The sequence below is a fragment of the Sapajus apella genome, unplaced genomic scaffold (genome assembly GCF_009761245.1).
Source record: "Sapajus apella isolate SASKATOON/1434 unplaced genomic scaffold, GSC_monkey_1.0 scaffold8, whole genome shotgun sequence".
NCBI classification, from domain to species: domain Eukaryota; kingdom Metazoa; phylum Chordata; class Mammalia; order Primates; family Cebidae; genus Sapajus; species Sapajus apella.
The window spans coordinates 29,041,698-29,056,503 of record NW_022436948.1 but is presented as its reverse complement, the minus strand read 5'-3'; the positions used below and the strand labels follow the sequence as shown (position 1 = coordinate 29,056,503).

Here is a 14,806-nt window from a genome sequence, read left to right as displayed (position 1 = left end):
CAAGAATGCGTTAATATTTAAATATACATTAAAATATTTAAAAGGAAGTTAGTCTCTAAATATTTAAGGCACTTGAAAATTTTTAATGTTTACTCAGTTCAAAATCTTAGCAAATGGGAAAAGACAGGACTTACTTAACCTGAGTAGGGTTATTTAACACAAATTTCCTCATGAAAACTAGATTATAAGTAATTATATGAGCATTAGAAATAAGAGAAGGATGACTGCTATCATAGCATTCCTACTTGTCAATATTATGGATGATAAAGAAGTTGAGAATAATATAAATGCTAAAGAAGGAAATTATTTATAGATTATTTGCACAGAAAATCTGAGAAAACCACAAAATATCTATCAGAATTCTTTAAGATCAGCAAAATTATTTATTTGGATATCAACATACTAACAATGTATTTCTAAGTCTGCATAAACAAACTTGATAAAAACATTCACAATGGCATCCAAAATGTTTAGATCCCTAACAATATATTTAACAAAAGATGTACAAGCTATCATAGGGAAAACTATAAAAAAAATATTAAAGGTATGAAAGTATTGAATAAATAATTATCTATGTTTGTGGATGAAAAGACCTAACACTATAATGAAGTCAGTTTCCACTAAAAATGGTGTAAAATTCAAATTCATTTCAGTCAAAATCCCATCGAAGATTTTCACATAATTTGACAATATGAACCTAAGTTTATATTAAAAAAAAAAGACAAAATCCAAACTTTGAAGAAGGACAAATGGGGAGCAGGGTATTCTTCTGAGTAAGACATCTACTTGGCAGTAGAATTATTAATATCTTAATAGTTATTTAAAAGAACAAGTAAAAGGAAAGGGTTAGAAATAAACCAATGGGATAGAATAAAGAGTCCAAATAAAGACAGAGACAGCATTTCAAATTATTGAAGAAACTGTGCAGGGATAACTGATTTGTAACCTCATGGGTTACAAAAACATGTTAAATGCAGTTACTATATGATGAGCTCAACAAGAAAAATCACTGGGCTTCAAATGAGCAAGCTTTCTAAAAGCCTCATCACCACGTAAAACTCTAAGAAAAAATGTGGAGTCAGAGTGGCATATATAAAAGGGCATTTCTGCCTCCTTTTTGAAAGATAGAGCCCATTTCAAGTTTATAGATCCAAAATAATAGCAATCACCGTTAATGGATTATTTATAGTATCCTTGGTTCAGAATGGGTAGTTCATTAAGTTTCCACCTTTATATTTCTCTTAAAAATCCCATTTACTAAAAGATTTACAATTTTCCCCTACACTTAAATAAGAGACGTTTAACTCTTACATTCTTTTGTTAGTGGTAATCTTTATGTGACACAGTGTTTAAAATAACCTGCTTCCCAGAGATTTAAAGGTCAATGTATTTACATATACTTTCATTCTTTAAAATTCAGAAATCTTTCCACCAAATCAGTGGTTTTCTTCTCTTTTCTTAAATGCAGTGTCCGACATGTTTACATTCCTACAGGCATGGATAAAATATGTTTTGGATTTTGCATAAAATCCTGGCAAGAGCCGTAACCCCACCCCTTCTTCAAAGCTTATAACGGCACAGTAGGGTGTCACAACACCCTGGCTGAGAACCTATGCTAAATTATTCTGCATATTTATTCCACAAGAAGAAATAAAAAAAACCTAAGATAATGTTTATTTTTTCCAAGTACCTTGTACACATTTTCTTATTAAAGCAATTGAATTTGATAACATAAACTTTGCAATGATTCAACAAAAGACCAGGATTCTTGATGGTTTCGTCTAATATATTATGTTTCTGAGCAAGTAACTTCTGAAGGACAACTTTAACAGATAGAAAAGAGTTACAGTCATATTGAGTCCATGAGCCAGGACTTTGAGGCAATCCTTTTCAAGTAAGTGCTCCCTTCCCTATATCACAGAGGAAGACAATCAAGCTCATTATATGGTTATATGTCTTTAGCAGCAGCATTACAAACGTATGTCACACCATGCTGAACCATGCTATGTTATAGAAACATTGGCATACTGATTATGTTACCATTCAAAATGATTTCAGAATGCAATCATCTTTGGTGCTACACTGCCTATTTCCATGGGAAGTATATTCATATAAACCACAAATAGCTCTTTTAGATCAACTAGAAAAGTATGCACAATACCACTTAAATCACCTGAAATGGGATTTCTGCCGTCAGATTTATATGGCACAAAGCAAAGCAGAGAGCTGGCAGTTATTTTGTAAATTGGACTATATAGGCAACAAGAACTCGATGATTCAGCCTCTCACAACTCACAATTGCATTTTATTTTTCAAGATGCTCTAAGACTAAATCCCTTATCTTGGCTTAAAATGCCTCCTGTTTAGGTATTACAACGTATGTCAGCACCATCTCTACCGCTTATGTTAATCTTATGTGCAATTTGAAAAGAAAACAAACATCAGAAGTACACCATTTTATTTTCCCAAATGAGAGGGATCTCCCATCAACATCTTGAAAAACCAATGAATAGACATAATGCCCTGCTGTAAACACAGATAGAAATGAATAAAATTATTTTTGAAATCTATTTTTAAGCATTGGCAGATGGTCACAACTGCAGGTTAGAGTTATAAAGTATTTTCACATCCATGACTACCTGATAACTTTCACTAATCCACTTCAGAATAAGGAAAAAAAAAAAAAAAAGGTAATAATGTGAAAACGAATTTGAGAGGTACTTATACCGTTGAGTAAGCATATCTCCAGGACTGGATTAACCTACTGTACCTTGCATTTACAGTGTGGTGCAACTCACAAAGCTGCCTCCATGGAAGTTTAACCAAGCCAGCATTGAAAGAAATTCATTACTCAAAGAACAAAGAAGAAATTTTGATTCCTGGGATGTCTCAAAGCAAAGGAAGCTACACAAAGCCTGCATATTTTGCAAAATTTTTTTCTCATACTCATAACAAACAGAAGAAAACTATTTCTCAAAAATACTGTTCACAAAACATTATACTCAAAATTCAGTATCAAAATGCTAAATAACTAGTAATTGATGCTTGTCTTTGAGTAGTCGGCTTAAGTGCTTTAATGAAACCATCCTTTCTCACTGTTCCTTTTGATGTGAACTTTCTGAGATTATTAAGTGTATTAATATCATCACATAGGAAGTTTAGAATATATCCCAATTTCATTCCTTTTATTTGACACAGTAAAATTAAAATGAGAACATAAATGGTACAAATAAAGGAACTTACCAGCGAAATGCAGAAAAGATTCATTTTGATCAGCTTCACTCTCTTGTTTCTCTCCTTTAAAGAATACGATTGCCCCCTTGTAGCTCGCTCTTGCCTTCACAGCTGTTTGGCCAGTTCTCATGGGAGATTATTACAAAGTAAAATCCCTGCCATAATCCAGGGGATTCAGAGACCATTATCAAATAATATTGGTCTTTATTGAACAAACAGTTTCCTAAATTAATGAAGAACCCTGACTCATAAAATGAGAGAATGGGACTTACCATGATCTGTGCACACAGATTTCAAAGGTGGCAATGATAGTCCTAAAACCTGCAGTGAAAATGCACTGAAAACAACTACAGGCCTAGCTAACTAAATGGAGTATTGATGCAAACCTGGAGAAAATATTATTCTTCAGGATAAAAGTAACATCTTCCTTTTAAAAGTGGTAGGTCAAAGGTCCATCTCATGTTCCTTCCCATCTCCCATTCCTATTTTCTCTTTCAACAATTTACAAAACGTTTGATTCCTTACATGACAAGATATAAACACATTTTTACAATGGAAAATATGCAAAATGCCTAAATCTAAAATTTACCACTTTGACCTTTTTTTTTTTTTGAGACAGAGTCTTGTACTATTGCCCAGGGTGGAGTGCAGTGGCACAGTCTCGGCTCACTGCAACCTCTGCCTCCTGGGTTCAAGCAATTCTCCTGGCTCAGCCTCCTGAGTAGTTGGGATTACAGGCACCCGCCACCATGCCCAGCTAATTTTGTATGTTTTTAGTAGAGATGGGGTTTCACCATGTTGGCCAGGCTAGTCTCGAACTCCCGACTTCATGATTCGCCCGCCTCAGCCTCCCAAAGTGCTGGGGTTACAGGTGTGAGCCACCGCACCCAGACAAATTTAACCATTTTTAAGTAAACAGTTAAGTAACGTTAAATACATCTACATTCTTGTGCAACTACCACCACCATGCATCTCCAGAACCATTTCATCTTTCCTAATTCAAACCTCGTACCCATTAAACACTAACTTCCAACTTCCCCTGTCAACCAGTCCCTGGAAACCACCTTTCTACTTTCTGTCTTTCTAAATGTGACTAGTCTACATGCTTTCTGTAAGTGGCACTGATATTTACCCTTTGGTGACTGGTTTACTTCACTTAGCATAACGTCTTCAAGGTGTGTCCATGTTATAGCATGTGTCAGAATTTCCTTCCTTTTTAAGTTTGAATAATATTCCTTTTTGTGTATATATCACATTTTGTTTATCCACTTGTTTGTTGATAAACACTTGGATTGCTTCTACCTTTTGATTATGTGAATAATACTGCTATGAGCATAGATGTACAAGTATCTGTTTGAGTCCTTGCTTTCAATTCTTTAGGGTATATACCCAGAAAAAGGGAATCATTGTATTCTTTGGTGAATTCCATGTTAATGAGGAACCACCTACTGCTTTTTCTCTCATTGACGGCGTCATTTCCATTCTCACCTACAGCAGATACTGGTTCCAATTTATCTGCATCCTTGCCAACCTTTGTTATTTTCTGGTTGTTGTTGTTGTTGTTTGTTTTTGAGATGGATTCTCCCTCTGTCGCCTGTCACCAGGCTAGAGTGCAGTGGCACAATCTTGGATCACTGTAACCTCCACCTCCCGAGTTCAAGTGATTCTCCTGCCTCAGCTTCCTAAGGAGCTGAGACTACAGGTGTGCACCACCACACACAGCTAATTATTGTATTTTTAGTAGAGATGGGGTTTCACCATGTTGACCAGGATGGTCTTGTATATGCTGTAATGTAAGGGTCCAACTTTATTGTTTTGCATGTGTATATTCCATTTTTCCAACACTATTTGTTGAAAGACTGTACCTTCCCCATTGAATGGTCTTGACAGGTTTGCTAACAATCATTTCACCACATAAATGAAAGTTTGTTTCTAGGCTCTCCATTCTATTACATTTGTCTACATGTCTGTTTCTAAGTCAGTATCACACTGTTCTGATTACTGTATGCTTTGAAGTAAATTTGAAATGAAGCACTTTTGCATATTGTTTTACTCCTTCAAAAAATAAAAAACCTTGTTCTTTTTCTTTTAGTAAGAAAATTGAGGCCCAGAAGAATAAGTAACTTGCCAAGGTCAAAAGTAGAAAATGGTAAATTCTGGAATCTAGTTATGTTTTTTTTTTTTTTTTTTTTTTTTTTTTTTTTTTTTTTTTTTTTTTTACTAACAATATCATACTGTGTAAACTTTAGGGTGATACTTAGCTTCTGCATCTTCAATAAATTCATCTCTACAATGGGATGTTAAACCTAGCTATATGAAAACATCAGCTAAAACTAGGTGACTTTTTAATATTCATTTAGGTGTTTTATTTCTAGATATGCTTGAAATCTCATTATTTTTTAAATGCACTAATAGTTCTAAAAGTTAAATTTATTTCTAAAATTTTTATTATTTTTCTTTATTTTTAATTAACAAATAAAAATTGTATATACGGTATACATGATATTTTGAAATATGTATGTCAAATGGTTAAATTAAGCTAATATATGCATTAGCTTATGTATTTATTTGTGGTAAGAACACTTAAAATCTACTCTCTTAGCAGTTTTCAATGTACTATATATTGTTACTCACTAAAAGCACCATATTTTACAATAAATCTCCTGAATTCATTCTTCATGTCTAACTAAAATTTTATATCTTTTGACCATGACCATCATTTTCTCCAATTATTCCTCAAATCCCCCAGAGCCTTGTAATCACCATTCTACTCTTTGTTTCTATGAATTCCACTTTTTTAGATTCTGCATTAGTGAGAACATATAGTGTTTATCTCTCTGTATCTGGCTTATTTCACTTAACATAATATCCCCCAGACTCATCCATGTTGTCACAAACAACAGGATTTCCTTCATTTTAAAAACTGAATAGTATTTCATTTTGTATAAATACTGCATTTTCCAGCAACCTCCCTAGTGGGTATATATCCAAAGAAAATAAAGTCTGCATGGCAGAGAGATATTTGCACCCCAATGTCCAATGCAGCATTATCCCCAGTTGCCAAGATATGGAATCAACTTAAATGTCCATTAAAAGATGAACAAATATTTAAGTTAAATTCAGATCTTCAAATAAGTTTCTTCATCACCTGGTCCTGGACTTACTTTTCGCTAAATAACATTTATTTCCAAAAACCTTATTAGAAATAAGGCATTCTAAGGGAGGATATCCACAGCCCCTTGTTTTTAATTAGTAACACCTAGAGATTTACATTGGGACCTTCCGCGTTAGAGTGTTATCAGTTAAGAATGCTTTGAGTTGCAGGTAATTGACTATATGACTAAGAGTGTTTAATCAAGATGGGTTATTGTTCACATACAAAAATAGGTCTATAGATTGACAATTGTTGTCACTGAAGCAGAGGGTCAGTGAGGTCAGTCATGAGTACCGTCCATAGTTCCCTTGCCCTTCCTTTTATGATTTGAAGATGGCTACAGAAGTTCATAGCATTAATTCTCAACACAGTCGCTTTCAAACACTGGCAACAGACATCATATGCACCGGTGTCAAGCAGCCCTTCCTGTTTAGCCTCCCTTCCATCATGACTACCAAGAGCCTCAGTACGGTAAGCTTCATGATTTCTCTATACGTTTCTGCATATAGAAGTACATCTCAATTTTTTGAGATACAATATTAAAATGTAATCAAAAGCAAGACTAGATGACACTAGGACTTTGAGTTTCTTCTTTATATTCTTTATTTTAGGACCTATAATATTGTTACAGATCCTGATTTTTTAAAAAAAGATGATAAAAATTTTCACACATACTCAGAAGTAGACTATAGTAATTCTTTTATATGCCCCTCACCTGTATTCAACAATTATCAAGGTACTGCAAAAGTTTGCTTCATCTGTCCTTTTATTTCCTTTTTCTTTTTTGCTAAAGTACTTTAAAGCAAGTCTCAGCATCATGGTATTTCATTCCTACATATTTCATTTATCTCTAAAATTTGTTGACTTTTTTTAGACACTCAGAATGCCATTCATAAATCTAAAAATTGTTTCCTGATTACTTCAAATACCTTCCTTTGTCCTTCCCCTAACAGAAAGGTAGGGTCTGTTTCTCCAATCTCTTGAATGTTGCTTCTTTGTGTATCATTTAACTTCTTCTTTTATCTCTGGAATACACTATAAATGGAAATCAGCTATTTCCTAAATGGAAGTTGATTAGATTCTGAAACAACCTTAAAAGGTGCAAAAACTTTTTATAGGTATTGGGTACTGTACTTGGCATCATATCAGGAGGCACCCAGTATTTCCCCTATTTGTTAAGACTAAGATAATTTCAACTATTAATTACCTTAACTTAAATTGCTTCATTAGGAGCCACAATAGAATGTTCCTTTTAATTATAGAAGTTATCTCACATCAATTACTTAGAGAATTTGGTAAAGTAGAAATTTTTCTAATCAACTAGTGACATGGTTAACCTAAAATACAGTTTATAGAGGAAAAAGAATAAAGTGACAATTTTCAAAAAAGTTGGTGCTTGTATAAATTCATTTTCACATTGCTATAAGGAATACCCAAGACTGGGTAATTTATGAAGACAAAAGGAGTTTTAATTTATTCACAGTGTCACTTGGCTGGGGAGGCCTTAGGGAACTGACAATCATGGTGGAAGGCTATGGAGAAGCAAGCACCTTCTTCACAAGGCAGCAGGAGAGAGCAAGAGCAAAGGGGTAAGTGCCACTTTTAACACAGGAGATATTGGAGAGCTCATTCATGATCACAAGAACAGCATGGGGGAAACTACCCTCCCTGATATAACCATTTCCCAGAAGGTCCCTCCCTGGACATGTAAGAATTACAATTTGAGATAAGATTTGGGTAGGGACACAGAGTTAAACCATATCAGTGCTCTGGTCATTTTTTCAATTGCAACCAATAAATTGCTTATTATTTTTTCTCTTCATCCTCCTTTTCCTCTTCCTTTTTCTTTCTCTCCATCTCTGTCTCCATGTCATGACCCTATGAGCTTATAAACTTTTATATGTATAATGTGCTTCAATTTAATTCAAATTGAACATGTTTTAATTTAATTCAAAAGTATTAACATCCATATTTTTCACGATACTCAATTTTGTCCTTTATTTGACCATTGATAGACTTTCAGTTAGTGTGTTCCTATGCCTCTTTGAACCAACTTACCATTCTTTTGAGTTTCTTGAATTCCAGCACAACAGGATGTCTCAGCCTCATTTTGTAAGTTTTCTTATTGAGATCTAGAGTCAGCCATCCAATCAAAAAAGTCTAAGATATTTTAATAGAATCTGAAAGGTCAAATCTATGTGTTATAGTATTTTGCTGTTCTTTGTTTGCTCTGATTCCCACTTCAGTGTCTTAAGAATATCACTTATTTCTCACATATACAGTCTAATATATGTTTTAGAGAGCTTATTTCATTAAACCATCTATTGGTGGAAAAAATGAATCTAGAATAATAAAGAATAAGACAAGGCCTTTGGTTAATACTGAATAAGTGATAATTTCTGATAATACTTTCTTAATGTGCACTACTGTCATTTGGGAGGTGGTAGCTATTAGTAGAGATAATACTGCAGTAGCCAACTTTAAAAATCTTTGTAAACATTTATTTCCCTGTAGTTATTCTGCAACTTGAAATTTGTCTGACTTCTGTGCCTGGTAGAGGCTATACGATAATAAAATATCCGAATATTATTTTTGCAAAAGTTTGCTGACTTGTTTAACATTACTCCTGGATACCCATTCCTCGAAAGCCATTGCTTATTCAGAGAAGAGTTCTGGTAACTACAACAATGCCCCATTGCATTTCCTAACAATCTTGTCTTCTCATATACTGAAAATCAACTACTTTGTGTCTATTTCCAATGCCTTGTAAGAATTCCTGTACCTTGGAAGATGGCCAATACTTTTCATATCAACAAGTAGTTGTCACGACATTGTCCAAGGCCACAAGCTCTGGAGCCAAGAAGGCCTGTGTGTGAATTCAATAACTTACTATGAGATCTTTGACAAGTCACTTAACTTCTCTAAATGTAAATTTCTACTTTTATATAAAAAAGATAAACCTATCTTGGAACCTATTATAAAAATTGATATCAATGTACATAAAGCAAATTTCAGGAGAAATTTAACAAACTGTTATGATACGTTAGTGTGGTTATATTTCAATTAAAGTACATACCAAGAGCAGACATTAAATTCCACTGTCTGATTCAAAGGGAAGGAAAGAAGTGTATCATAGCCAAAGTATAGCAGAGTAAAAGCTACAAAAATCTGGATTCTATACCCAGCACTACATCAAAGGAATTCTGCTGCAAAGCCTTCCAAACTCAAAGGGTTTCATCTTCATCTATAAAATGAAACAGATATAATTACTTTTTCTCAGCATTTGTGACATAACAGCACAAAAAACAAATGACAGGTACCTAAGGGACCCACCAGTAATCCCCAGGTTCCAAGGAGTTAACTTATTAAAACATCCACAGCCATTCACAGCATATCAGTATGTAACCACACACAGGTTGTGAAGCTCTGGTCTGGAAGACATCTGAAGTCCCTCTAGCTCAATGATATTTGCGATGGAAATGTAAGATCAGGGAATGGCAACATTAGAATAGGAAACGGGGAACACTTTTCAAGCTAGATAGAGGTCAATGTAATCTTTATATTCAAATCTTATAGATTGCTGCATAAAATTATAGCATAGACCTGAGACCTCACTATATCCCCAGATAGTACTTCCTAAAGTTAGACTGAAAAAAGATAAATCATATTGTCCTTTTTATTGCGAAAGAATGAGTCGTAGTTTAATAAGAAATCATTTATTGTCCCAAGTCCAGTGCCAAAATTTCCTGAAGGATAGATGTAAAGTTATGAATTTCATAGAAGCATAGTTAACAGAATCAGAAGTATAATTAACTAAACACAAAAATATTTATCATTTTGGAAATAATTCATAGAAAGGATTAGAATCTTATCTATTATTTAGTAAACCTAAGTAATATTTTATCCTCAATTTTAAACATCTACTATCAAAGGAAGAGAGAGAGAGAGACAGTGAGAGGAAGGGAGAGAGAGAAAAAAGCTAACAACATGCACATTTTTTGTGACAGACAAATAAGTATCTTATCTTTTCAGAGACTGATTTTGAATGAAAGTTAGAAATATATTTGTTAGATAAAGGTTTACAGAAATATGCTGCTTTTGAAATGCTGAAATTTCAAGCTTTATTTGGTGAAGGCTTTCAGTATTTCTTGCAACCAAAGTAGAATTTGACAAGGAATACCTTTTTTGTTTTATTATACTTTAAGTTTTTGGATACATGTGCAGAATGTGCAGGTTTGTTACATAGGTATACATGCGCTATGGTGGTTTGCTACACCCATCACCCATCATCTACATTACATATTTCTCCTAATGCTATCCCTCCCCTTCACCCAGTGACGTTCTCCTTCACCCAGTGATGTTCCCCTCCTTGTGCCCATATGTTCTCATTGTTCAACTCCCACTTATGAGTGAGAACATGCGGTATTTGGTTTTCTGCTCTTTATTAGTTTGCTGAGAATGATGGTTTCCAGTTTCATCCACGTCCCTGCAAAGGGCATGAACTTACTATTTTCTATGACTGCATAGTATTCCATTGTGTATATGTGCAACATTTTCTTTATTCAGTCTAACATTGATGGGCATTTGGGTTGGTTCCAAGTCTTTGCTATTGTGAATAGTGCTGTAGTAAACATATGTGTACCTGTGTCTTTGTAGCAGAGTGATTTTTATTCCTTTGGGTATATACCCAGTAATGGGATTGCTGGGTCAAATGGTATTCCTAGTTCTAGATTTTTGAGAAATCACCACACTGTCTTCCACAATGCTTGAACTAATTTACACTCCCACCAACAGTGTATAAAAGCATTCCTATTTCTCCACATCCTGTCCAGCATTTGTTGTTTCCTGACTTTTTATGATCAGCATTCTAACTGGCATGAGATGCTATCTCATCGAGGTTTTGATTTGCATTTCTCTAATGACCACTAATGATGAGCTTTTTTTCATGTTTTTGGTCACATAAATGTCTTCTTTTGAAAAGTGTCTGTTCCTCTTGTTTGCCTACTTTTTGATGGGGTTGTTTTTTTCTTGTAAATTTGTTTAACTTTCTTGCACATTCTGGATATTAGCCCTTTGTCAGATAAATAGATGGCAAAAATTTTCTCCCATTCTCTAGGTTGCCTGTTCGCTCTGATGATAATTTCTTTTGCTGTGCAGAAGCTCTTCAATTTAATGAGATCCCATTTGTCAACTTTGCCTTTTGTTTCCATTGCTTTTGGTGTTTTAGTCATGAAGCCTTTGCCTATGCCTATGTCCTGAATGGTGTTGCCCAGGTTTTCTTCTAGGGTTTTTATGGTTTTAGGTCTTACATTTAAATCTTTAATCTAGCTTGAGTTAATTTTTGTGTAAGGTGTAAGGAAGGGCTCCAGTTTTAGTTTTCTGCATATAGCTAGCCGGTTTTCCCAATACTATTTATTAAATAGGGAATCCTTTCCCCATTGCTTATTTTTGTCAATTTTGTCATCAGATGGATGCAGATGTGTGATGTGCTTTCTGAGGCCTCTGTTCAGTTTCATTTGTCTACATAACTGTTTTGGTACCAGTACCATTCTATTTTGGTTACTGTAGCCTTGTAGTATAGTTGGAAGTCAGACAGCGTGATGCCTCCAGCTTTGTTCTTTTTGATTAAGGTTGTTTTGGCTATACAAGCTCTTTTTTGGTTCTATATGAAATTGAAAGTAGTTTTTTTCTAATTCTGTGAATAAAGTCAATGGTAGTCTGATGGGCATAGCATTGAATCTATACATTACTTTGGGCAGTATGGCCATTTTCACGATATTGATTGTTCCTATCCATGAGCATGGAATGTTTTTCCATTTGTTTATGCTCTCTCTTATTTCTTTGTAGTTCTCCTTGATGAGGTTGTTCACATACCTTGTAAGTTGTATTCCTAGGTATTTTCTTCTAACGCATTTTGTGAGGCCAGTATCACCCTGATACCAAAACCTGGCAGAGACACAACAAAAAAGAAAATTTCAGGCCAATATCTCTTAAGAATATCAATGAAAATCCTCAATAAAATACCGGCCAATTGAATCCAAAAGCACAGTAAAAAGCCTATCCATCATGATCAAGTCAGCTACATCCCTGGGATGCAAGGCTCGTTCAGCATATACAAATCAATAAACATAATCTATCACATGAGTTAGGTGTATGTTTAACTTTTGTACATATTAGGACATCATTTTCTAGAGCGGTTACATCCCATCAACAATGAAGGAGAATTCCAGCTGCTTCATATCACCATCAAACCTTGGTATTGTTCATCTTTAATTTTTGGTTCTGATGTGTGTGTCTTAACTGGGGCTTTACCAATATTGAGGCCCTTTTCATATAATTCTTAGCCATTTTGACACTGTGAAATGTGTGTTTAAATTGACCACACATTTCTAATTAACTGCCTTTTTTTTATTTGTAGGAGTTCCTTATTCTGTTGATGAGTAATTTGACAAACACACACATGTTACAAAAATCTTTTCCCAGCCTCTGGCTTAACTTCTCATCCTCTTAATTTTATCACTTTATAAACAAAAGTTCTTAACTTCAGTGTAATCCAATTTATTGATCATTTTTTTATTGTTTGCATTTTTTTTGTTAAGAAATCTTTACTCATTTAAAAGTCAGGAAGATATTCTCCATGTTTTATTTTAGAAGCTTTATTAATTTAGCTTTTACACTTTAGGTTTATGATGCATCTCGGATTCATTTCTGTGTTTAATATGAGGTAGGAGTTGAGGTTCTTTTTTGTTTTTCACTGATATATCCAATTAACCCGGCACAATTTATTAAGAAGACCATTGATTCCTATAGAAATGCAATATGACACTCTTATCATATCAAGGCATTATTTTAGTGTGGATATATTTTTGGAATATCCATAATTCCACTGCTCTATCTTTGTGCAAATATGATACCTTTTTAATTACTACAGCTTTAGAGTAAGTCCTCTTATAAGTTACAGCTCTGCTTTATTTCCTTGGTAATATCTTGGCTATCTTAAATTCTTAAGTATATATTTTGAAAGCATTAGATTAAAAATGTATGGGAAAGTTTGAGTTTTATTTAGCCACTGACTACACATGGCCTCATGAAAGACAATTTAACTTCCCTCTTTGTTTCGTAATTTGTAAAATGTGTAGTGCTTGAATTAGACAATCCCAAAGACTTTCGCATTTATGATTTTCTATCCCAATTCACACAGAGAGGGAAGGCAACTAATATTCATAAATAAACCACAGGAAACCTCCAATGAAAGGATGATAGGCTAAATGCAGGCACATTTTTTTCTTCACAAATTATATTCCACATTTAAAATAATGCATTTTGAAACTGGGTTTAGAGACCACTTCTTTAATATAATATTAACAGATTTGCAAATTCATTGTATTTCTAATTGCCTATTTAAAGTGGCAAAACAAAATGCATTGCTTTTATGGGAAGTAAAATTTTGATAATATTGAAAACATTGGCCAACACATATTTCTCTATTACTAGTACATAAATGAAAGTGTGCAACAATTGGCATCACTTTACCTCTCTAAATAGAATCTTTAACCTCAAACCCACCCTCTCCATTATACCAGGCTTATACCACAACATCACACTTTGTTTTGCTCTAAAAATTGTCCTAATTTCTCTTGCCTAAAATACACTCCTGCTTTATTTTCACCATTTCACACTTACTAGTTTCTTTATAAATCATATCTGCCAGTCTTTCTTGAGTAACTTTTTCTACTCATTTTTTCCTTTGTGCTCATCTGCCTGCACTGTATTATCTAGTCTATGTCTACACACAAATTTATTAAACATTTGATTCTCATCTCCCCACTTATGTTCTAAGCTTCTTCTATTTTGAATGGTCAGATGTGGAGTACTGAGTTTAGAATTATGCAAGTATACCTAGGTCGCTGGGAAGGAACAACACTTAGGTTGGGAGTGCCTTCTCTGTGCCAGTCATGTGTTCTCTCATTTCACAATAACACTGTGGTGTATATTAGTCTCATTTTTAAAGTAGGGAAATGATGTTTATCAAAATTAGGTAACATGCTCACTGTCACTTGTAGCATCTGAGCCTTTTCTTCCATCATGGAAATAAGGATGCTAACAAATTGTCTCAGAAGGCACAGCTGACTATTGGGGTGGGGAGGACGAGGTCCTACAAGGCACTGCCTAGGAACAAAGGAGTGCTTCTCATCAGAGACAAGAGGCAGTAGGGCCAGAAAAGCAGACTAAGCAAGAGGTGATACAATGAGGTCAAGATCTAGGCTGAGAAGTGTAAGGTAGATGCCAAAGCCGGAGGAGCAGACAGTGAAACAGAAGATAAGATGAGCAGAGCCTGGTTTGAAATGCAGAGATTGGACTGAAAGAGGGAGGATGTACAGCAACAGAAAAGGCAGCAGGTGATTGACAGGCATTTGC

General features: G+C 34.4%; 1 protein-coding gene and 1 long non-coding RNA gene across 2 annotated transcripts in view; both read right to left on the bottom strand.

Moving 5' to 3' along the window:
* The window catches only part of LOC116550961 (SAM domain-containing protein SAMSN-1), a 147,669-nt gene extending 144,281 nt beyond the window's left edge, over positions 1-3,388 (bottom strand). Inside the window, exon 1 of the mRNA XM_032277171.1 lies at positions 3,244-3,388. Coding sequence (XP_032133062.1) covers positions 3,244-3,267 — 24 coding nt within the window. The 5' untranslated portion in view covers positions 3,268-3,388. The remainder of the gene's footprint in view (positions 1-3,243) is intronic.
* A 4,519-nt stretch (positions 3,389-7,907) lies between these two features.
* On the bottom strand, positions 7,908-12,296 carry LOC116550965. Its single transcript, XR_004268643.1, has 3 exons — positions 12,263-12,296; positions 9,465-9,632; positions 7,908-7,941 (listed from the first exon to the last, which is right to left on the bottom strand). It is a non-coding gene; the product is annotated as an uncharacterized LOC116550965 (long non-coding RNA).
* Between the last annotated feature and the right edge of the window lie 2,510 nt (positions 12,297-14,806).